Genomic DNA, 25,545 nt, shown 5'->3' on the forward strand with positions numbered 1-25,545 from the left:
TCAAGAATTGCACGTGATGCACTGATGCCTATACCGCTTCCAGTATTGTACGTATGTGTACAGTATGTGTATGTGACACAAAAAAAGAACTTGAACCTTGAAGGTCCATGCGACCGGCTGTCTCTTAACTCTGGCGACATACATAACCTCCTGCTGCCAGTCAGTGGTCTCAATGCCTGCTGTTATCAAGAGATGGTTATTAGAGGGCAAAAAGGGCAGTGAGAGGTCAAGTGATGAACTTGAATTCCCTGTACAGACTTCAGGAAGTGGAGGCTCTAGATATTAGGGGGAATTATCATAGAGTTGTATTAGAAAATTATTTTTGAGAATCTTTGGGGGGGGGGGATTATAATTATTGTGGTTGTCAATATAGGCAACACACTTTTGTTCTAGGTCTAAAGTAAACCTGTTTTTTGTTAATCTTTCTTGTTCATCAAGTTAAATCGAAGTTTTTTTGTCCCTTTTTTTGATTAGACAATATTATTTTCCAATCAAACAGGAGTGACATCACTATACTATATATATTTTTTTGTAAGATTTTATTTGGCCTTTTCTGTCTTCGGGCGTTGGGTTAGCAGCTTAGGTGCCCTCAGTCAAGATCGATATTGTGATAGATTTTTGTTCATATCAGCCAGGCCTACCTCCTGGTTTGAGGCAGGAGGAGCAGGAATTGAGGCAGTGATTTGACTATAGCAGTGGTTCTCAACCAGTGGTCTGGGTACCACCAGTAGTCCTTGAGGGGGTTCCAGGTGGTTCCCAGTTAAATGATGGAGAGTTGGTAACAAAATGGACCTCTTGACAGTGTAAAATGCCCATTTTCTTTACGCAATAGTTAAATTATTGTAAATCTTTTGCATTAATTTTATTCTACACTAGAGAATGGAGAAGAATTGTTATTTTGATAAACGTTTGCCTGTTGTCTCTATGGTACCACATCAATACAGCATGGAATTGTGGACAAAATCTTATCCAACAACAACAAAATATCCTACTTTTTGGGTCCGAGAGGCTAAATCTCATCAAATGGTGGTCCATAGCTCAAGTGGCTGAATAAATAATGGACCTTGATAGGAAAAGGGTTGACAACCACTGGACTATAGGAACAGGCTGGGCATTGACCCTGCCTAGGCAGTGCCCGGTCCACCCAGCATGAGGAATGTGCATGGTTGGGTCAGCCTTCCCCACCCACTGCCCCCTTCAGATTTTCGGTAATTGACAAACAAAGCAAAGGAATGAACTGAATGATGAATGATTTGGTCGCAGTTACCTCCACCACCCTCTCCCTCCCTACTTCCTTCCCGGGCACGTCCTGATAAGCCAAACGCCGATAAGGCAAACGCTGATAAGCCAAACTCCTTTTTTTTTTTTTTTACTCCTTTTGTTATGGTGAAATGTGAGCTCACCTGCATCGTGTTTCATTCCATTCATGCGTTTATCGTGCGCTTGCCCAGGCCTTACGGCCTGGGCATAAATATAACGATTGCATTCACCACGGCTACGTAACTCGCGCGGCGCTCCGCCGGCCACGCGGCCCTGGCCCGCTCTTCGCGGGCACTCGCGCCCGGGCGCGAAGAGCAGGACCAAGGTCCGCTGGCCTTTGCGCCGCTTGCAATGTCGTGGACAATAACTGTGACATATAACCATTGTATTGCTAAAAATAAGGAGGCTACTCTGTTTCCTTAACGAGACGGCAGAAGATCACTACGGTAGGAGACCCGGGCAGTACATTTGCGTTTGCCTTATCGGCGTTTGACTTAGAGGGATTTCCCCTTCCTTCCCGATTCCAACTCCCTCCACCTCTCTTTCAAAGCTTTTCTTGGTTAAACAATTCCTCACCTTCTTAACTCATTGAATGCCATTTCAAGATGGCCCCCAAGTACCAGACTGCCACTATCCTAGATTTCTAGTGCACGGATCAATTTTTAGTGCACGGATCGTGCACGCCCATGCACCATATATGCCATTTTTAACAGCTTTCAAACAAAAAAATCCGCTTGGAAATCCGTTCAGGCATTCATGAGTTACAAGCCTTCAAAGTCAGACAAAACAGCCATTTTTGACATTTTGAAAGATGTGTTTGTTTGTTATGGGGCTACACATGCAATTTCACAATTGCGATCATGCCTAATACATTTGAGGCATTTTTAGATTTTTTTTTATAAAAAAATATTTTGAAAAAAAGATTTTTTTTTTTTTTTTTTTTCAAAATGGCTTCCAACTCGGGAAACTCGGGCTCTGGCAGCCTGGGACTACTGTAATAACTCAGGAAACTCGGGCCTTGCCAGTCAATGAGTTAAAAACAATTGTTATGAAGAAACATCATATGGTTAAACGTCCCCCTGCAGCACTATCAATGAGTGACTGAGTGACTTTCTGAGCAAAGGATGTGCGTTTTATATCATCACCGCTTTGTGGGTTTAAACCATAATGCGTGTGTGTGTGTGTGTGTGTGCTTAAAGTTAGGCTACATTTTAGACACATTATAAAGATCATGCTTTGGTGTTGAGGTAGGTTTTCAGTGTAGGACACTTCGCTTGATGGGCACAATGGTAGTTTGTAGATGAAACAAAAGTCCTTTATGTTAAGTGTATAACCTGAGAAGAACTCAGAGATAGAAGAACTCAGAGAGTAGAACGTAGACCCTTATGGGTCCACTTTGGTCAATTCTTACACTCTCACAGTTAAATTCATAGGATTTTACTGTTTACTGTCTTCTACTGCCATTGGACATTCCACCCTATACTGACCAAATTCTCTTACTTCATAGTTCATACCTGCCCTCCCCTCTCCCATTTCCCTGTGCACTACCTCCACTCTCAACCTCTCCACTCTCTCCAACTTCCCCCACTTCATCCCTTTTCTTATTTTCTTAGTTTTTGTCTTAATTAATGTTGTCTGCAAAAAGCAACCTCATGGTGGTGCTGAGGGGCATGTGAGAAATCAGGGGCGGAGGTTGTGGTTTGCCAGCTAAGGAGTGTGTGTGCAAAGTTTGGCATGAATAGGGGCAACGGTGCCGGAGATAAGAGTAGGGCCAAAAGTGTGACGTGACGTGACGTGACGTGATGGACAGACGGAGGGACTGACTGACTGACAGACAGCCGGTGGAGGTTTTCATAGTAACTTGCGACTTGCGACCTAACGGTCGCAACAACACAACGTGTCATGTTGTTGTCAACGCGTTGTAAATTTGTAGATATTTTTGGCAAAGAGATTTTGGTGTATAGGGAAAAAGGAGGGCCAAGTATAGATCCCATGCGAACCTCAGTCAACTGAGGGTTTATTAAGTGGTTAAAATCAGGTACTTATTTTTCCTCAGTATAAGTAAGCCTTTGCGAGCCATGGGGCTTGTAGGGCAGGAGCTGATCAGTATAGCATGATAGATACCTTGTTTTCCCCAGAGCACAACTTCAAGGTCTGTCATAAAGAACAGAATTGAACTTATTAAAATGTCTCAAGCCAGCGAGCCCACTCTGCTTGTTATGGACATATTTGACTGTTTAAAAAGCATTTTGCTTCACTGAACGCAGTCCTGGCCTAGGATCAGACGAGACAGGTTTAGGTTTGTCTGTTCGGACTACGCAGACCACCATAGCTTTATGAGAGACAGACAACAGAGAAAACGTTGGCTTATGCCTCACATAACAAGCAACAGCTGGGCAAAGCTACAGTAAGACAAAATTATTTTATTGACTAAGGTGTTTTGGCTCCCAACCGGACAGCTAGGCAAGCAGTTTCTTTTTGCACTGTGCAACTCAAACATTCTTAGTCTTTTTTGTTGTTGTTGTTGTTCCACTCTTCTTTTAAACCCTGTTTTGCTTAAGTCATGCACTCCCCAAGACGAACACAAACCACCAGACCTCATGAAAGTAGAAAATAATTAAAACACAAGAGCAAAGCACTTTGATTTCACATTGTATGTTGTATTTTTTTTTTATTAAATAATCATTGCCATACTGACTCTGGAAGCTTATTGCTTTGGTGTTCAACAAGACTTTTAATTAATTGTGGGCAGAGTGACTTTTTTCTTTTTTACCCAAGAAAAGTATGAATCCATGCTGAAGTATCCTGTTCAAGCTGTACCTTGCATTAGACCGGGGCATTTTCCAAACATGTACGTACAGAGTCCATGCAATGAAAAGATGAACTAAATTAAGTGGGAGTGTTATTACTTCACAGCTAAAGGGCACAGAGTGATCTTTTTGCAACTGAGTGCATTTACTGTGATGTTGAAGAACTGTCTGCAAACAGCTGTAGCGTTTGTGTGTACTGCCATGTAGCTTTAGATCAGGGGTCTTCAACAGGGGGTCCAGGACCCCTAGGAGGAGTTACTATAGGGGGGCCTCCAAATCTTTTTTCTCCTTTTTTATATTAACCACTTGAACCCTAGCGTCCATATTCGGAGAACATTAGCCAAAAATAACAGATCTACAAGCTCACAATGCCTCGTAGATTGGCTATTTTCAGCTAGCTTTGGTGTAGAGGGGAAAAAAGACTAGCAGACGAGTGAAAGGTCAAGTGTTTTAAGTATTGACGGTTCAAGTGGTTAAATATCTGAAAACACAAATTTACATGATTGCAAAATACACTGATGATGATTGTGCTGTCAAAAGATGAAACTATATGGAATCTATTAACAGGCTGTGGGGGTCCCTGCTTCATCTCTCTCTCTCAACTAAGGGGTCCTGAAAACGTTGAAAGACCCCTGCTTTAGAGAAGGCAGTGGTATATGGTACATCGTGGTAAAGAAAGAAAGAAAGGGGAAGGGGTGGAAGGGCAGCTCGTTGTCTGGGGGGGGTCGATAAGTGATGATGTGTGCAGATGTTTCTTGCCCCTTACCCCAACCACCCCCACCTCCGCCACCACTACGCAGATCGATGTTCAGTCAGTCGGTGGGGGAAGGTTGTGGTTTGAAGAATGATGCCAATGATTGAAGAAGTGAGCAGAATCAGATCTACACACTAAATCCTCAATGTTAGAGTGGAAAACTTGACCCTTTTTTTGCAATCTCAGAGTTAAATTAACACTGAGGATTTTACTGTGTAGAGTAGACGCCACTAGATGGTAGAGCAGGAAAAACCTGGTTACCTGAATCATTCATGAGACAGGCGCACAGAAGGGTCGATGCATCTAGATGCTAATAGGACTGCTTATAGGACTCTGTGTGTGTGTGTGTGTGTGTGTGTGTGTGTGTGTGTGTGTGTGTGTGTGTGTGTGCGTGTGCGCGTGTGTGCGTGCGCGACTGTGCGTGGCCGCTTGCGCGCACATGGGTGCTAATGATCTGTGTTCCCATCTTACAGAGGCTTGCTGGACCTACAGAGGGTAGAGGTTTGCCTCATAACGAGAACTATAGTAGCACATTCATCCACTGTTGTTCACCATCAGTTATTTCTTCTCTGCCACTGTCAGAAAAACGCTGGTGTTCCACGGCTGTCCTCAGAGTCCATTAATTGTCCTCAGACAATGTATGAGCTTGAGTAATTTCCCGAGAATGTTCTTTGTGGTGCTTTTATGTTTGTCAGATTTGACAATGAAATAGTCATGCGATTTTCTTTTGTTACTCAGTCAAGTATGCTTGAAGAAGTATGGACATAACATAATTTGAATTTTTGCAGTTGACAGATTGGTTGTGATAACTCCAGTATGTGATTCAGAGCTGCACAGGTTGGTGTAGTATCAAAACAACAGAGCCGTCACAAGGCTTTGGCATCCTTATACTGCCCCCCCCCCCCCTCACCCCAAGAGATCATGAATGGTGTTGTGCTGTGATGCTGTGACAATGATGTGACCGTTGCCATGGCAAGGAGGACTGCACATGCACATGTGTGTGTAGAAGACAGAGGGGAGGGGGCATGCGAACGGAGAGCCAATGCCATTGAGATATGCTGCTGTCAGCAGAAAAAGGGAGGCAGTGAGAAATCAATGCTGGGATGCTGAACGCAACTCAGCAGGGAGGTGTGCGTGTGCGTGTGAGTGCGTGTGTGTGTGTGTGTATCCACTTACTCAGACGGAAGCAGCACATGATGTTTCACAAGGTGAAACACAAGGCACCCAAACATAGACATTATGTATTAGTGTAAGCCTGTCTGTTGTGCTGATTCTTCTGACCCGGCATATAGTAACGTCATTAACGTTATTTCCATAGACTTTGGGACATTATTGACATCTGTCTGAAAAAGGCTGAAACTCATTTCTAGTCTCAATCAGAGGAGAACAATTTAATTTAAATGATTCTCCTCTGGTCAGGAATTAGTTTCACAGTACATCCACAGAACACATACACATGTGACATGCAAATGTGTGCTAATATCTGATCTACCACTTATTTAGGTGTATGTATGTGTGTATGTCAATGAGTGCAAGTATCAAATGTGAATGTATGCAAACTTTGGACATGTTCTTCATTTAGGCCAATTCTGTCTCTCCCTTAAAGCGGCAATCCGGAACTTATTTGAATTAATACATTTGTATTTAATCAATCTGTATAGAGTATCTTAATAACTAGCACATCTGCAGTGGTTGGAGGTGGTCTCCCTACTGTTCCATCGAGAAATTTGACGTTTGGTAGGACACCTACTTGTTGACAAGTACTACTACCTGAAGCTCATATGCACAGTATCTCCACCTTGGAAGAGCAGTAGTTTGGTCTCCCATGCAGGAGACCTGGGTTTGAAATCCCAGGACAAGAAACTTAAGGATTGTAGCTTTAAGGTTTGTGTTGCTAGGGTGGAACTTTAAAACCATATGCTGAGTGTGCAGCTCTGCTACTAACAGTGTGCAATCAATAGACCGTTTGTCAGCCTTCTGATTGGTCCCTGAGACTCCCTGACTGGCCAACCAGAAAAAAACATTCACTTTTTGCTATCGGGGGTGGAGTTTGTGCAGTGGAGAATGTTGAATGCGTCTTTCAAGAACTGTCCGCAGTGCGCGACACGGAGATCGGCCGGTACGGTGATAGCGACGGCAAGCGTCAAGCGATCTCGCTCATCATAACGAATAAGCTTCAACAAACTAGTTCACATGTACCTTATCAATGGTCTAAGAGTCACGATTGGGTACATATAATTTAAATGGGCAGAATTACGAAAAGCCAGCCTATTATGTGAGGAGAAACATTCTCTCTGTCCTCTTCCTAGTACCCAAGATGCAATGCGCTTCTCTTTCTATCTCTGATCCAGAGGATTAAACTAATTAAAACATTTATTTTTCGGGGGAAAACTACTGTTTTGCTATGTAATTACTGTACCTTTTTCTTCCCTTTTTATTAATATCACGTAGATGTGTTTTTTGTGGTACTTTATATAGCTGTAATGAGGCTATGAAGGGAAAAAAATTCCCATCCACTACCACTATAAAATAATCTGCAAAGAGGATTCTGTCCCACTGGGATTAAACAAATTAAAACATATATTTTCGGGTAAATCCCCTGTTTTGCAATGTAACTACTGTACCTTTGTCTTCCCTTTTTATTAATATCACCTAGGTGTTTTTCCTTTGGTACTTTATATAGCTGTAATGAGGCTATGAAGGGAAAAAAAATCCCATCCACTTCCACTATAAAAACAATCTGCCCAGGGTTAATGTCCCATCATAGTAACAGGGCAGAATGGGGCGGGATTTGCAAAAGGGTTTATTACTGTCTCTTTCTCCCTCTCTTTTCCCACTCGCTCACTGCATTCTTCCTTCTTTTGCTGTTCTCAGGACTTTTTCAACACCTCGGCAAACTTCATGCAATGTTACTGCAGTTTTTGCAACACTTATTCAACATTTCTTTTACTGTAGTCTTTTTCTCCCCGATTGCTCCTTGTATCAATGCGGAGGTTTCTGCTTACCCAGAAACTCAAAAACGCGGAGCAGCGCAACAATTCAAAAAGCTGCCGTTGACGATCCAGTGCCAATTACTGAAAATCATTGTTTGCTCTTTTTCTCCTGCAGATGACGGATGCTGGTGCTGAACACCACCCTGAGGGATACGCAAGCCCTTAAAACTACAACCAGGAAAGAGGAAGCTGAGGAGTGCCTTGGCGGGAAAGAAAAGGGGCACTCCCCACCCCCACCACCTCCTGTCCCATTGAAACCGGCTATCACCTGGGCTACCATAAAGCACTAAACAGAAGTCAAAGTACTGCCACTATCACTGCCACACAAATGTGGAGCTCTCGAAACATTGTCATCAAATAACGTCACCCAGTTGAGAGCAACAGTGAACCTGACATACCACAAAGAACTGTGCAGCCATGTCTGATCACAAGGACATGACGAATCGCCACCTGCGGCACAAGCTGCAGAGTCTGGGGCGAAGGTTGGACGAACTGGAGGAAGCCACCAACAAGCTGCAGAAGTCTGAAGATGAGCTGCTTGACCTACAGGTCACTATTTGCAATATCTAACCTTTTATTCCATTTTAATTTGTATTGATATTAAGAATACTTATGTTGGGATACAGTGTGACGGAAGTGTGTGTGTGTGTGTGTGTGTGTGTGTGTGTGTGTGTGTGTGTGTGTGTGTGTGTGTGTGTGTGTGTGTGTGTGTGTGTGTGTGTGTGTGTGTGTGTGTGTGTGTGTGTGTGGACTGTTATGTATACTGTAAGTCAAGGAGAGAAGGAATGAGGTGTAATACATTTTTACTTACATTTATATCCCACGATTTTTGTAACCCATTTTTTTCACCCAGTGTCAATTGTCTAATGTAATCCATGCATGAGTAGTCCAAGCCACTTCTTTTCTACCGAAAGAGGGGAGTTTCCGCAGTTGGACATAGCACATGGAAGGAACACGTTATTCCAACGCGTGTTTCTTAAACCCACCAGGCTTGAGTTAAGACCCGCTTCACGGAAACGCGAGAACTTCCAGGAGTGGCTGAAATCCTTAACGGACACATGGAGGGTGGATAAAGTCAGACCTAGTAAAGGCATGAAGACTATCTTAAAACTTGAGAAAAGCCTACATTTGCACAATGCACAGCTATTAAAATAAAATGTGCTTAAAAAAATTGAAACTTACTTTGTACTGTGCTTTAAAAAGGGAAAACTCTGTAACTGTACTGAGAAAGCTATTAATTTGTCAGTGCTCAAAATAAAAACTCTTACTGATTATCAGTTAAATTGTTATAGTTTGGATATGGCTTTGGGCGTATTATGCTATGTATATTTTTGTAATGGATCGGTAGGTAGTAGGTACAGTATTGCTTTGCACTAAGAGCACTAAGTCTAACGTTCATATGCACTTTCATACTTAAAGGGGCACTCCACCACTTTTCAACCTATCTTCATATAATAGGTCCTCACTAATGTTCATGATAAAATATCACAATTTTTTTCTACTCAGTTTGAGTCTCATAGGAGAGCTGTGGGTGGGTCAAATCCTTCTACCGGTGACATCATCAATGGGAAATGCAAGCTAATAGAAACTGCAGGCTTTCCATTCCTGATAAATTTGCAATGTTAAAGTGGAAGCCATTGTTCTCGTGATAATAAAAATCTAAATATTTTTTTTTCAAAAATATTTAATTCTTTTTTGTCAAACGATGATGTCACCGGTAGAAGGATTTGACAGCTCTCCTATGAGACCCAGACTGAATAGAAAATAATTGTGCTATTTTATTATGAACATTAGTGAGGACCTATAAGACAGGTTGAGACAAGTGGTGAACTACTCCTTTAAGATTATTGAGAGGGGCGTTTCGGCGAGGCGGATCTTAACTCAAGCCTGGTGGGTTTAGGAAACACGCTATTCCAACCAGTTCCTTTCCCCTCCATCAGGTGCTCCGGTAGGCCAGGGGGAGGCAGTATAGAGACCAGGATTAGGCCTATGGCATGTTTTTTGTGAGGGTACCTACCCTAGGGGACACATCATGCAAACTCCACACAGAAAAGGAGCTGTAATTTATTGATAAATAAGGAAATCAATTATTGATCAGTGATCAACTCTCTCCCTTGCAGGACAAGATCATCCAAGCGGAAGGCAGCAACTCCTCCCTGCTTGCAGATGTGGAGGCTCTAAGGAAACGCCTCCTCAAGATTCAGGGCAAGGACGAGGAGGTGCGCAAGGCTGAGGATCTCTGCCGCACAGTAAGGGAGAAGCTAGAAGAGGAGGAGAGCCTTACCATGGAGCTGAAGGCTGAGATTGAGCGCCTCCAGCGGAGGATGGCGGAACTGGAGAAACTAGAGGAGGCTTTTGGGAAGAGCAAGTCTGACTGTGGCCAGCTGTGCCTTAGTCTCAACGAGGAGAAGAACTTGACCAAGAAGCTCTCATCTGAGTTAGACGCCCTCAAGGCCCGTTTGAAGGAAGTGGAGGGGTCAGAGGTTAAGCTGGACAGGGCAGAGCAGGCCTTGGCCGGAGAGCTGGAGAAGCTCAAAGGGTTCACCCAGACGTTTGTGTATGAACGCAAGAGACTGCTGGAGAAACAGATGGAGGACGAGAAGATCATCATGAAGCTTAGGGAAAAACTGGAGCGTCATAAGAACCGCCTCAGCACCACAGCTGACACTGGCCATGCAGACTTCATGAGGTCACGGATCGAGGATGAATTGTCATCCACCGGCCTCCTCACCAGCAAGCTGACCGGACGCAAAAAGAGCCTTGACTACCTCAAACTGACTGACGATGTTGTCGGCCTGAGGAACAAATCTGAGAATGAGAAGAACAGCAGCCTGGAAGTTTCCACGCCAGAGGAGGACAACAAAGTGAAGGAGCTGACTCAGGAGGTGGAGAGGCTGAAGAACCGCCTCAAACAGCTGGAGATCGTCGAGGAGGACCTGAAAAACTCGGAATCCAAGAATGGAGAGCTCCAGGAGAAGTTCCAGACAGAACGGACACGGGCCCGTCAACTTTGTGAGCAGGTGGAGCAGCTCAAGACGCAACTCTGTGCGAACAGTGGAATCGGGGGAAATGGAAAGGGTAACCTCGGCAATGGAAGTTCCAACCTTTGCCCGAATAACGCAGCTAAGGTCCTGGAGAATGGCAAAGCTGAGAACGAAGAAATCGTGTCAGTAGGTTTCAGACAGGAGAAGCCCAAATACCGAAGTGCCGCCGCCATCTCGGAGCCGAGTTCTCCCAAGCACAAGAACAGGGAGCTGTCTCCTCAGCATAAGAGAGAAACCAAGCTGAGGAGCAAAGAACTGAGTCACTCTGAAGAGAGCTCTCCCAAATCTGTCAGGAGAGCCCTCAGTCCTGCTCACAAGAGCAGAAGGACACCCAAAACCACGTCTGATAATGGAGTGAGAGACAAGGGCAAAGGAGCAGAGGAGAAGACAAGGGGAGCCTCTCACACCCCTGTCAGTGTGTCTTCTAATGATAAGAAAATGTCTGTCCTTAGTCGCTACCCACCAGCAGCTAACGACCAGAAGCCATGGCGGACAGGTCAGAAGCAGAGTGACGGAGAAACCAAAAAGAGCAAAATGGAAAAGGTTTCGAAGTTGTATGTCGGTAGCGATAGTGAGTCAAACCACTCTGACATAATGCCTGAGAGCTCTGGCAACATCAACAGCATTTCTGGACTGGAGAAGGAAACAGCATCTGCATCAGATCAGGAATCACTGGACCCGGTCCAGGACTCAGTCCCCATCCCCGTCTCTGTCTGCAGCCTCTCCAAAGCCAATGGTTCCTACAAAGCCTACAGATCCCATGTCACTCCACTGTTGCCTAGTGACCAAGTGTCAGAAGGTCATTCGTCTGCTTCTGAGACAGAATCCACTGGATCAAGGCCATCAGAACCGGAACCTGTGACTGAGGTGACAACTACACCTGTAAGCAGTAGGACTACAACCCCCAAGAATCCCAGATACTCATGTGTTCATGACTCAAATTCAGAGGGTTCCTCATCCAGGAGCTCCTTTGATGAAGAGCTCCACAGCAGGCCGCTATTGGCCGAGGGAGGCCTCCAGGTCCAGGAGCCCACTTATACAGCATCCGGGATTGAGATCCGACGCGTGTGCAGTCCGCGCGAAGCGTTAAGATCAAAGGCCATCATCAAGCCTGCCATCGTCGAGACTGACAGGAAGGAAGTGATGATGTCAGAACCTTATGCCGCCAACGGTAAACCGAAAATCTCCACCAAACCTATCCTGACCACCAGCAATAAGATGACCAGTAGTATAACCATCTATCCCAATGACCCGAGCTCCTCCAGAAGCAGCAGCCGCAGCAACAGCCTGTCCAGTGAACCAACGTCAGTCAAAGAGCGACACACCTCCACGAGTAACATTCTGATAGGTAACGTTATGATGCTTTTAACCCTGTACTTCAGCTAGATCTTTACCGTTACCCTATTCTGAGAGGAACATTTGCAGAACATAGCTGATCTACAAGTTCACAGTGGGCTTGCAGATCAGCTATTTCCGGTGAAGAAATTGGTGTAGAGACATTAATGGAGAGCGTAGTATTGGCTCCTTGAGAACTTTTTCTTTTCACTTTGCTTTGATGAAGGTCATGTGCGGCCCGAAACACATTAAATTAAAAGAAAATGGAATGGTGGAAATGTTTTCAATAAAAATGTTTACTTAGACTAAGACTTAATCAATTCACAATATATTCATTCTTACTATATTAATTATGAACTGTTAATTTAGTTTCTACGGTAAATATAGCTAAAGGGTTATGCAAGCAGAATAGCTAGTGGTTGTGATGAAATGGCAAACAGATTTTTTTCCCCAATGAAACGATAAAAACAACAGTTTTTAAATGGAATTGATTTAATTATGTGACACACATTATGACATGTGTACCGTATCAAATACTAAAGTGTGATTTGTTTTGGCTTACTGCCAGGCCCCAGCACTGAGCACCGCGGCAGCATCTCCATCCCTTATGAGATCTCCATCCCCAAGAGCGGGATCACCCTGCGCTCCTGCCAGGACCAGGACTGCGGACCCGAGGACCAAGAGGACACCTCCCCGGTGTCACTGGGCCTGCACGAGAGATGCATGGAGACCACCACCGCCAGCCACCTCTGCTCCCAGCGCAGGAGCTTCAGCTTGCAGTCCCCAGACACGGGTAGGCCTGTCACAATTGTTACATAATAATCGCCTAATCGCAAATTATTTGAGATAATCGCAGTTGTTTTGCATAATCGTCATAATCAGTTTAAGTAGAAACATTTTCCAAAAATAGCAGAAATGGCAAATCTACAAGCTTACAACAAGTATAATAAAAGTGTAATATTAATAAATGTATCAGTAATTTCTTTGTATGTTTTAGTTACTTGTAGTTTATTATTCATATCTGCCCTGGGCAATTCGTGATTATGAAGCCTAAAAACCAAATAGAAATTAAAATTGTATTCATATGTTCCAATGTTAAAATTTAAGTCGTTACAATAAGTGAATATTTTGTGTGACAATTAATCTTCAACTTAAATTTGTAATCGTGACAGCCCCAGACTTCAACAACGACACCGAGTCGGGCTTCGAGAGCAGCAGCAGCAGCAGCACCACCACGGTCACCAGCTGGAGGAGCCAGACATACGGCCCACATTCCCAGGATGACAACTTCCCGGAGACGAGGAACGTCACCGTGAGGAGCACCTGGAAGAACCGGGCGGCAGCGCCGGCTGACGAGACGGGAGCGCGAGGAAGAGGAGAGCCGAGGATGATGATGGACGAGGATGATGAGGACGAGGCCGAAGCCACGACCACGTGGAGGGCGTACCGCGCGACCACCGTGCTCGACACGGAGGAGACGCTGAACAGCGGGATGGGGGGTGGTGGGAGCCTTGCTGCACAGAAAGGAGCCAAGCCATCCCCTGCCGAGGTGATTTGATTTGATTTGATTTATTTTATTGGCACAATGAATTTACACACATGTACAGTGGACACATTTAAAAAACATGCAGCACAGCACTGGTACAGCTAAAAGCATTCTGTCCAATAGGAACATCCCAATAAGTCCTTTTACAGTCTTGATTCCATTGGAAGTCCTTGGCACTCAATTTACAGAACATGGCAATATTCGTTGCATTTGATAAAAATAAATAATTAACGTATATGTTTGGTGCAGGAGGCAAAAGGGGGGGGGGGGGTGATGGAGGGGGGGGGGGGAACTCACTTTTCACCAGGGAAAAATGATGACTACGCCTCTGACCACCTGAAAGCCGTTTTAAAGGAGGCCAGCGAGTTACTTGTTTTAAGGGAAATAGTCAAGGAGGTGAGCAAGTGACTGAATGACTGCAGTGTGAGGAAATTGGTAAATAATACTATGCAGTAAAATGCTGTTCAATTTATATGATGTAAATTAGTATAAATTGTAGAATCAAGAAAGAAGACGGTTTTATTTGTCTGAATAAATCAACGGCTATGTGCAAGTAAAATATGAAACCATGGGGGAATGGATGCGAAAAAGACAACGGCTAATGTTGCCTCCTCGTTATGTTAAGCCATCGATTTCTATTCCAGATGTACATGCGTAGGATCAACAGTGTGGTCACCACCAGAGAGGTCCAGGAACCAGGGAGCCGCCGGAGCAAGACATGCCAGTCCCCCAACACGGAGGCAGGGCCCCTGGGAAGATCTATACCCCATGATCCTGTCAGCTCGCAGTCCTGGGGACGTTCATACACTCAGCCTATGGTAAGCTGTAGCCTTTACACATTAAAAGCTTTTATTTTTCACTATTGGCTTTCTATTTTATTTATTTGAATTGGAGAATAAAATAATGTATACTGGTAGTCTGGTACATACGTTCTCATGAAGGTAGAAACATGTAACAATCTCAAATAGTTTACTTACCTCGGCTCAAATGCTTTGACATACAGATAGATGTCTGTGTCCTGTCTCTTCTCGTTGAAAAGGGAACACATTTGGTGTGACACCTGTGTTAAATATTTGCTTGCTTTCTTTCCCTATTGTGCTCTTACCTGACTTGAAGATGAAAGAGTTTTTGCATCTTCAGACAGAAAGAAACTGAAAGAACAGTTTCCAGGTTTGGCAACATGTGCCAGACATAATGCCAGGTATTCTGTCCTTTTGAGTGTGAGTAATGAACAATATTCTGACAAAGTAAGCACCAACAGAAGCAAGGAGTGAAAATTCCTTTTCCTCTCTGTCGTCTGAGAATAGCCCACCATGTGCAAAACATGGTCGTCATTAAAACTTGGCAAGGAAAGATACATAGTACAAGGATCTGGCACTATTAATATGATGAATATTTCCTAGCGTCGATGTTCGACATATATTTTCATGAGGTTTTGTTTATGTTGGATGTCAAACGTTTCGTCTTGAAATATCACATCTGGAGCTTGGACAGCAATAGCAGATAATTTGTAAGCTTCAAACAAATACTTAAAGTTCCATTCCTCCCTTTGTAGTAAAAAAAACAATCTGTGTAAGTAAGTGGCAGGGGTTTTGTGTGTGTGCGTGCATGTGTGTTGGGGGGGGGGGGGGGGGGGGGGGTTGTTCCCTTTTTTCTTTTTTTACTGTAAATCTCTCGAACACGTCTGGCACCAGACAAGGTATGCAACATGAGCTGAGCTCAGGCACAAGGCTAACTCTCACAGTGCTCTCTCCACCAGGCAAAAGCAAAATGCTGTAGGATTGAAGGCATTATTGGTCCCACGCAAACGGTTTCATCTAGTCTTGAAGAGTCTTGGGTGGCCATGGCTGAATAGGGAGACCATCTGAGAATCGACGGGCCGCTGATTCAACCATCGGCCTGCCCAGCCTGCATGTCGAAGTATCGCATAACAAGACACACGTCTGAGCAGCAATCTGCTGGGTTGAGCAGTAAAAGTAATTTCCCCTCTCCTGGGACCAGCAAATACTCCCTGCTCCCTAAAAGCACAGCCACAGGGCCTGGCCTACCGTACGTAGCTCCAGACTTGTCCATTCTGCAGCAGAGCTCAACGCGTGTGCGTGTGTGTGCGTGTGTGTGTGTGTGTGTGTGTGTGTGTGTGTGTGTGTGTGTGTGTGTTTTGTCTCTCTCCTGACGCCAGGCTTTGGGACTTCAAGCTTAGCACAGCACTTCTGTAGGCCCCGCTCACTCCTGTTGGCCCAGTAAGCACAAAGAGAAAAGGGTGGAACAGAAAATAGAGAGAGATGGAGGATAAAAAAAAAAAGAAAACAAGAAAAAAACAGAACCTCAACGGGGGGAAAAGAAGGTTAGGAAAACCTCAAGTAGAAGAAAATAGCTTGCTTGTATTTCAGTATGCCAGCACTTCACTGTCTGTGGCTCTGCCAAGCTACATTGCTATTCCACACACACACACACTCACATAATTGAAGATGGTTATATTGTTCAAAGGTTCACCTCTGTGTGTGTGTGTGTGTGTGTGTGTGTGTGTGTGTGTGTGTGTGCGCGCGCGTGTGTGTGCACGTGCTGGGGTTGTCTCTACCTCTGTGTGAGTTTGTGGTGTGTGGAACATGTGTCAAGCGTGAAATTACATGGTTCCATTTGGGTTCAAACTGTTTCTGAGGTATAGAGCGCTAAAGTTTACGTATCCCATACACTAAAACTAATGACACCTTTCAAAATTTGTTTTCTTTAATCCTTTTTTTAAATTAACTTAAGCCATTTAAAAGACCTGTGATTACATAATACAAATAAGTACTTTTTTTTTGGGGGGGGGGGGGGGGGGGGTCCTTGTGTGTGTATACGTTAATCATGTGTTTGTGGATGTCAACAGTGTGCATGTGGGTTTGAACCATGTATAGTCTACATGCACTGTATAGTTCAGTTTACAGTTTATTATAGCCCAATATCACAAAGCAACATTTGCAAAAACAAGAATTCAATTCATGAAAGCTAAATAAACCATTATGTAAAACATTATAAACAACAGTGTTCACTACACACATTTATTATGCGTTCAAACAAGACATTCTTGAACACAAACAATAGTAGATGCATACACTTGAGAAACTCAACAACAAGTATTTTGGGATACAGATTACTGGTACATGAAACATCGCCTCCTCCATATGGCGACTGCCAATTATCACAGACACTGAACAGAATTTAGCCAATGCCTTAGCTCTTGGCTTGGACATTCCTGCAATTTGCAGGCCATTCGCAAGATATTTATGGACATTACCAAGGCTTCAAAATATGAACCCAAGCTGTTTACATTTGTAACCAAGCTGTATCATAGCATCCTAAAGGCGTTAAAAGCACAGAGAAGGCTCAGTCACCTCTGGTCTTGTACTGAGTTTTGGGCACAACCAGGAGAGACTGGTGAGCCGATCTCAGCCAATCTCTTACATGCTATACATACAGTACGTATACGTATACATACATAAATACCTGCATGCATACATGCATGCATGCTATGCTATGCTATGCATACATGACATACCTATATACTGTCTGTATGTACATACGTACAGTCCGTTTATACATACATGCATACTGTACATACAGATAGATGTCTGTGTCCTGTCTCTTCTCGTTGGGAACGAAAGGTTAAACAAGACATCAGAAAGATGAGGTGGAAATTACAAACTAGCAACAGCAATAACTCACTTGTCTATTGGTGTACAGTGTACTGACATGTGGCTGTAGAAACACTAACAAACTGCGAGCCCATAGCTACAATAACATGTCACTCTGTCACTTTGACAAACTAGGCTAGACTAGAGGCCTCTGGGTAGTTATCCTTGTCTTTTCTTCTGAAAATATACTAGACGTTAACGGTCATGAAGATTGATTTCATGGACATGGACACACACACACACACACACACACACACACACACACACACACACACACACACACACACACACACACACACACACACACACACACACAGTCTCCTATCTGCCGTCATCCATCATATTTTGTCATGTTTGACAAATTGACAAAGATGTCATAAGAGTGTGTGTGTGTGTGTGTGTGTGTTTTTTTTTAGTACATGAGATTTATTTTTGGCATTTTTTATTTATGAGAGTGTAGAGAGACTAAGGGCAGACAGAGGAGAGCCATGCAAGACAAGACCAAGGTCCTCCCGTTCCCCAGGAGCATGTCGTCTGTGCACTACTAGTGGAGCCACCAGGCACCCCATAAATGTGTTTGTTGTATTTTGCCGTGCCCCATCGGAAAAAGAAGAACGGATTACAGAAAGGTTTTCTGGAATATTTGTAATGTATTTTCCAACCTACACACTTAAAACATATCTTTACCATGTGTACTCTCTGTTACAGTTATCTTTGCTGTTTCATTGTTTATATCCATTTTCGCTTCCCCCGACAATGAATTCGCTGGTTGAATTCTGAGGCCTCTACTCTCTTTTGCACCAGAATATTTCACAAACCTTGTCACCATCGCTGTGAGTTTTCTCATCACTGGGCGACTAGGCAGGCGTGCAGACAGCAAGGGATTGAGGTAGGTAAGTGTGGCAAACCTTGCTGGATAGGATAGTTTTGTTTCCAAACTGCACACTTTGGTGGGATAGCTAGCTATAGCAGACAAACCGGTTATAAGCGGGTGCATGTCACATCCACCCAGGCAAAGGGAGGACAGTAGCCAATTAAAACAACGGGGCCATGGTTTCACAAAAAAATAAGTTCTTTCAGCATGTTGCTTTGCATTTTAGCACACTATGATGTTGTTTTGTTGTTTGGTTCTCCTTTGTGGTTGATCCCTGCCTTTTGAAGAAGTGACCTGGGGTCACAGGGTCATGGTTGTGTTGTAGAACAAAGCCGTTCACAGAAGTTCACACACCAGCAGTGGAAGAAACCATGCTCATTGGGTGCAGTTATGGGTGAAGTGTCTTGCTCAAGGACACTTCTACACTAGCCCAGGATGATCGAGTCAGGGATCAAACCGGGAATCTTCCGATTCCCAAGCGGCCGTTCCACCTTCTGAGCCACTGTCTCCCCCCACCCCTTTTGTTTGATCTGTCATCTCCCCATCTGACCTGAGCAAACTGATTAGAAGTCATCTATTTGAAGAGTGTTGTCAGGGTCACTACCTGAGTCAAGTCTACCACATGGTCTTAACCTCAGCCCAGTGCATTAGTCACACACACGCACACGCACAAAACCCCCAGTTCATTAGTCTACTTTTCTCATCCTGTCCTCATCTCTCATCATGCTAGATAGCCTTGATCAGAGATGGACTATGGACTATTTCCCAGGAACTGGGCCCTGGATTGGCTCTGAAGTGCTAAACCAGCTGTGAGATCAAGAACGGGGCCAGCTTGTTGTTATTTCTTGAATTCCTTCTGCCATTATGCTCAGGGTTTCTGCTGTCTTAAGCTCACCATACATGGTTTGTTATATACAGTTATCATCCAAACTTCAGGGTCACTGAATCGTAATGTAATTATCATTAGACTACAATTCGGTATTTAAACATTTTAAGCGAACTGCGTTGGCCATACAACATTGGCAACCGGGCTCAGTGTTTTTCTTTTGCCTGTTTGGAATTTCAACATAATATTTAAGTTGGGAGCACAACCTGCATTTCCAATAGGTTTTAAATTATGTTGTCAGAATGATGGGAGAATATAGATGATCCAGTGATTGCAGAGTCAAAGGTTGACAGCATTGAGCCCTATTATGAGAAGCTTGTAGATGAAGGTCGGGAATGGGATCAATTACTCCAAATCACATTGACGACCTCCTCATTGCTTTTCTATACTGCTCTGTGTCTGGATGACCTTTGACCTACGGTGTAGGTGTAAGGGTCCATTTGGTTCCATTTGTACACTCTGCAAGTTAAATGAAGACTCGTGATTTTACTGTGTACTAAAGGCTGTGGTTTATTACAACAGACAACACAACACGGCTAGACGATTCATATCAGAATAGGATATTGCTTCTGACAGCTAATATTGTGCAATTTGTCTTGGCGATGTATTTCTCCATTAAAGCTGTAATCCGTAAATTATTTTAATAAAATACAATGTTATTTTGATCAATTTGTATGGTAGAGCATGTTAATAAAATGTAACTAGTACATTTACGGTGGTTGGACGTGATATTTCCATTGAGAAATTTAGACCCTGGTGTCTGACATTGACAAGTAGTACTACTTGAAGCTCATGAGCGCTTCCTTGGCCAAGCAGGGATTTTCGCTCGGAAGAGCAGGATTTTGGTGTTCAACATGGGAGACCGTGGTTTTCAAAATACGTTAGGTAGGACATGAAACTTACAGATTTTAATGCTTCTCATTCAGCATGGAGGGGATTTCAAGTTAACGTATATAAGTGCTTGGATTGAGCACAGGAGGAAATGTATTTTATTTGTGATGGTCGTTGACCTACATTCCTCAAACCGCGGCCCTAGATTTCTCTCTGTCATGTCTGCTTGTCCCTATATGTGCTGAGAGAAGAGCGGACTAAAATCGTGAGCAGAAAGTCGATCAATACTCATTTAGGGAAGAGACAACACTCCCAATTCCTTTAAGTGCCCCAGAACGACTTAGACAAACTGATAGCTTATTGATTAGCTTTCTTTATTTTTACCTCATGTGTAAATTATTTTGGTTGTGATTTGTTTGACCCTTTATCACAGAAAGAGTGACACCTCTTCATAGGTGATAGTCATGGTATTATTATGGTCTTCTTTGGATTAGTGGCTTTCGTCTGACCTTGATGGCCTCGTTTTAGTTCCACTAAACCAAAGTGAATGGTGCACATTCTTTTGATTGGTTGTTCTGGCACCATACCGGACTTTACTTTTGCAATACCCACATAATATATAGTTCAAGGCATTTTGGAATGGATATTGGAATCCATTCCAATATCAATAAAATTAAGTCACTTTTAAAATGGCGACTTCTTACTTTGTAAAGGAGTCTGTCCTCACCTCTGAGCACAGAACAGAGCAGCACTGTAGTATTATTTCCTCCCCACTGTAGCGGTAGGAAACGTCAGCCCCATCGTGAATGGTCTGTGAACTTATGTTTGGCTGAGGATACAGCGGGGCCCGATATGGACGATGAACGCGATACCAAAACATCCTTTGTTTGAGTCTAAAAGAAACCAGTGGCAACAAGGTGAAATGTGGGATTGGAATTGTACCTCAGCTGCTGTTTGCCTGATGTGACCCACACAGAAAAAGAGGCCTCTGGAAAAACTATCTGTGCAGGGGTTGGAGTTGGACGGTGTGAGCTGCCTGTAGGAGGTTAGAACATCAAGACAGCAGATCCCAACAAATGGCCCGTAAGAAAAGTGATTGAAGAATTGGTTTTGTTATGTGTGTTATAGCCATTAGAGAATGTGTTGCCTGTACAAGTGAAATATTGTAGCATGAGTTTATTTGAATACGCAGTGTGAATTAAAGCTTCTCTGAAGCGTGTCACTGCGGGGGTCAAGAGCATCGTGCCACTGGAGATATGTGTTGGATTGTGTCTTAAGAAAGTTGAAATGAGAGTGCCTAGTTAAGGATTTGTTGAGATTAAGCATCCTAGCCTAAAGTCTTCAATGACTTCTCCATCTGAACTGGAGAGTCTCCAATGTGTGTGATGCATCAGTTCTCAGCATAGGATTTATGCACAGTCCTGAGAGTTAATCTAACACGTTTACAATGCAGGTGGTAGAACATTACCATTTTCTTTGCTGGTGTTTTTTTTTTTTGTCTTCTGTTTCAAATGATCACATGGTGGGTCTATGTTTAATAGAATCAATCTACTGATTGGTTAAGTGCAGTACATTGGCAATAGCATTGATTCTTGTTGGGTTGTTTTTTACTTTACTATATCATGCCAAAGGTGTGTGCCATGCCAATGTCCTATACTGCCAAATCTGCTGTTTTCATTTACTTCTGAAAGTTTAGAATTGTACAGTTTATCAGTGTAGCTATAACCTCATACCTGACAAGTGAGTGTTCCTCATTCTTATTAATACAGGCTAATTGAGTGTTACGAATCCTTATACCGTAAGTACAGCCTTTCCAAGTATTGGGAAGTGCAATTATTGAAACACATTTCAGAAATTAGGCAGGGCTGTGATAATGGCTCCAGGCTTTCTGAGTAGATTTACTCATGTGGCATATCAAATTGCTTAACATTTATTATACAGTAGGCTGACATTCCTCTAGCTCAAATATCTTTCTCAAATGAATGTTCAGTAATACAGAGGTGGGCACAGATTGACATTTAAATCAGAGCTGCCAGTTAATGCTAGAGAAATATGTTTGATTATGCTTGAAAAGAAGCCCAAAAGAAGTGGCCAGGCCACATGAACACTTTGAACCTAATATACATCGCCTGTTTGAAAATAGTCAATATTGTAGATTGTAGATCTGCTATTAAAAAATTATAATAATAAAGTTGAAAGAAAGGTGAAAGTAAGTGATTATTTTAGAAACATTTTAACATCACGAATCTGATACGGGGGCACAAAATAAATACCATTTGGGGGGTCTATGGATACATATCTGGAAATTCATTTGACAGTTCTTGACATGCCTCCTACAACTACAGAAAAACAAGCCCAAAGTTGCTTATTATAAATTAATAAGCCGACTACAGACATGGCAACACTGAATCATAATGCGCTAGAGCAGTGGTTTTCAACCTTTTCAGGCCGCGACCCCCAAAATAATCATAGTTGAACTGGGGACCCCCCACCCTGACCCTAGCACTAAAAGTTGAGGCATTACATTTTGTATAACTCGGTTCTATTGTGAAAATAGAAGCGTTGTGAGCATGTAGATCTGCTATTTTCATGATTTCTGCCACTAATATTTGACAATTTGGGCAATGTTGAATTTTTCATTTTACAGGTATTAAAAGGGTGCGAAATGGAACCAAATGGACCCGTGAGAGTGTCCATTTGGTTCTACTTTGCACACATTCAGAGTTAAATTAACACTGATGATTTTACATTGTAGATTGAGGTTCAAGAGTTTAAAAAAAAATATATATATATATCAAATGGGGGTTTGTGGCCTAGTGCATATCAAACTGGGACCAAACCTTGAAATGAAAAAGGTGGAGAATCACTGCCCTGAAGAGGAACATTACTGTAGTAGGTGTAGGTGCATTACACTGTGACAAAGTGTTCAAAGTCTCCCTTACCATAGAAGGAGAATATGTGGCCTGTCGGCTTCCTCCCCCCGTCACTAGAACAGGAAGTGACCACACTGACTCCGCCCATTTGGCAGCGTTCGCATTGTGACATATTTCCTGTCTGTTGCCCCTGGAGACCGAGACAGGCAGTCCAGCAGGGCTCCATTAGAGCCAATTAGCAAGAATGTGTTCTAAAACTGCCGTCAGAAGCCAGCTCCAACCCACCAACTGTCACTAATTATGGTGCTTTTTTAAAGCTGAAATTACAGGAGCGGGGTGCTGTTTCTGTGTTTTTAGGAACTGCATCGTCATCTAACTCTCGCTTTTCCTCCTGCAGGGTCACTGAGGTTATGTGAGGGGACGCCAGTAACTTGGGGTTTGTTTTCTAGTCAGCCCACACAAATTATAAATCTCTCAGCTTGGGGTATGTTTGGGGTTTTTGGTTGGGAATTTTTCCCCTGGCAGAAATCCACATGGCAAATTCTCCTTGTTACACACCAGTTAACATAAACAGCATGTATCTAATACCCAAATGATACACCAGTGTACCAAACACGGCCCCACCACACTAGCCAAACAAGATGCCCAGAGCTGCGAGATAAATCTACAGAGTGAGCCGTTAATTGAATAACCTGACCTCTACTTGGTGTCTCCTTTCTATTGTGACCCTAACCCTAAACCCACACAATCCTGGCGTATTAAAACGTAGAATGGCTGCTTCCCATTAAACATCTCAAGACGGTGGTTTTCATCTGGCAACATTTCTTAAAAATGCTCTCTTTATGTTCTTTCTCTTAGGCCTGTCACAATTGTTACATAATTGTCTGATTGCAATTATTCAAGATAATCCATGTTGGGAAAAAATATATATATTTTCAAAAATAGGCGGAATTAGCAGATCTACAAGCTCACAACGCATCACATCGCAACACGTTATGAGCTTGTAGAAGAGAGTTATTTCCATTTCCGAGAGTTATTTTTCTTCCGATTGTTTTGATTATTGGTATTGGTCATTTCTTTTATATATTCATGTTATTTGTCATATGTTGCCTTGTGAAATCTTTATTTACAAAGCCTAAAAGCCAAACAGAATTTTTGGAATTGGAAAATAACATTTGAAGAGATTAAAGAGATCTAAAGAAGATGATTTTGATTTAATATAAACTGGGATAAATGGAGCCTCAGAAATACATGAAGTGTAAAAGTACATTTTAGAGTAATACAGGAAAGCTATCCCTTTGAATGGTCTAATTTGTTTTATTTTTTCTATTTTCTACTTTATTTACCTCTTTTTCCATGTATTTAAAAATATGCAGCATTAATTAAACAAGTGAAGGAAACTTTTAAGATGTAATGCATGAATTTGTACAAATAAAGTATATAAAAAAGAAAAAAAATTGATATATTCTAAAAACACAATTCAATCGTTATCCGCAGTCATTTGCATGGACAACGAATCGTCAACTAGATGGTGACAGCCCCTACTCTCTCTTTCACAGGCCGCTGACGGCATGGAGCCTGACCCCGTACCCAACCCCGTACCCAACCCCAACCCCGGCCGCAGCCACAGCCCGGCGGCCTGGAGGCGACAGGCCCCTGGGAACGACTCGCACCACCTGGGGAGTTCCTACGAGCGTGGGTCCAAGACCACGGCGAGCACCACCTCCTCCTCCTCCTCCTCCTCCTCCTCCAAAGGCGAGCTGTGGTCCAGTAGAGGCCAAGGGTCAGGGGGTCGAGCCGAGGGGAGGAGTGGAGCGGGGAATCGACCCTGGAGCCACCGCCAGTAGAACAGTGGTGAAACAAGCAGGACACGCATAGAGGCCAGGTAACAGTAGAATGAATGAATGCCTTTTGATTCACACATTTCTCTCCTTTTCTCTCTCTTTTGCGTATGAGTCCGGCGTTCCAATTTGCTGGGGGCGATGGGAGGAACGCCATGCCTCTGCTTTTGATGCACCCCTCTGTTTCATCCTTGTTTCTGGTCATTAAATGTAATTTTGTCCAATCTGTATGGTAGAGTATGTTAGTACAATAATACTTTTATATTAATACAATTAGGATGGTTGTATGACGCTTAAGTGGTTACGAAAATGCTTTTTTTTTTTTACAAATTAAACCCTGTATGAGTCAGTCATCAGCTGGCATTAGAGAGACTTCACTTGAGAAGAAGGCGACTCCTGACCAGAGTAAAGCTCCTCTAGTCTTTAATTAAAGGAAGTTGATGTTAGTTACTCCTACTGCAAAGATGTCAGGTCTCCAAAGGGGATTTCTCACGAAAGTAACTGCATCGAGCTGAATTGAAGTACATTTCGCATTTGATTGTAATTGTAGTACATTCACCATGCACACTGTGTCTCAAATATAAAAAGTAATGGAACTGAGAGGGATTAGCCTAGCTCCGCTAGAACATCCACCCATGTTAAAACAAGGAGGGGATACTGCAGTTAGTTAGCTGCATTAGTATATAGGCTGGCTATGCCAGGCTAGAGAGGGATGGCGTGTTCCCAGTGGAACTCCTCACTGTCATGTGAAAGGAAGCGGATGGCAATGTCACGTGTATTCGAGGAGACACGTTTGTCTTCTACACCCTCCCCAACACCAACAA

At 43.2% G+C, this 25,545-nt stretch overlaps 1 protein-coding gene across 1 annotated transcript in view; it reads left to right on the forward strand.

The window, feature by feature from the left end:
• The window catches only part of luzp1 (leucine zipper protein 1), a 66,505-nt gene that overhangs the window by 40,073 nt on the left and 887 nt on the right, over nt 1–25,545 (forward strand). Inside the window, exons 3-8 of the mRNA XM_080750090.1 lie at nt 7,933–8,366; nt 9,938–12,209; nt 12,765–12,989; nt 13,369–13,745; nt 14,387–14,560; nt 24,440–24,765. Of these exons, the coding sequence (XP_080606216.1) occupies nt 8,235–8,366; nt 9,938–12,209; nt 12,765–12,989; nt 13,369–13,745; nt 14,387–14,560; nt 24,440–24,727 (3,468 nt within the window). The 5' untranslated portion in view covers nt 7,933–8,234 and the 3' untranslated portion in view covers nt 24,728–24,765. The remainder of the gene's footprint in view (nt 1–7,932; nt 8,367–9,937; nt 12,210–12,764; nt 12,990–13,368; nt 13,746–14,386; nt 14,561–24,439; nt 24,766–25,545) is intronic.

Source organism: Nannobrachium achirus, assembly GCF_963921795.1.
Source record: "Nannobrachium achirus genome assembly, chromosome: 20".
In the NCBI taxonomy this organism is placed as follows: domain Eukaryota; kingdom Metazoa; phylum Chordata; class Actinopteri; order Myctophiformes; family Myctophidae; genus Nannobrachium; species Nannobrachium achirus.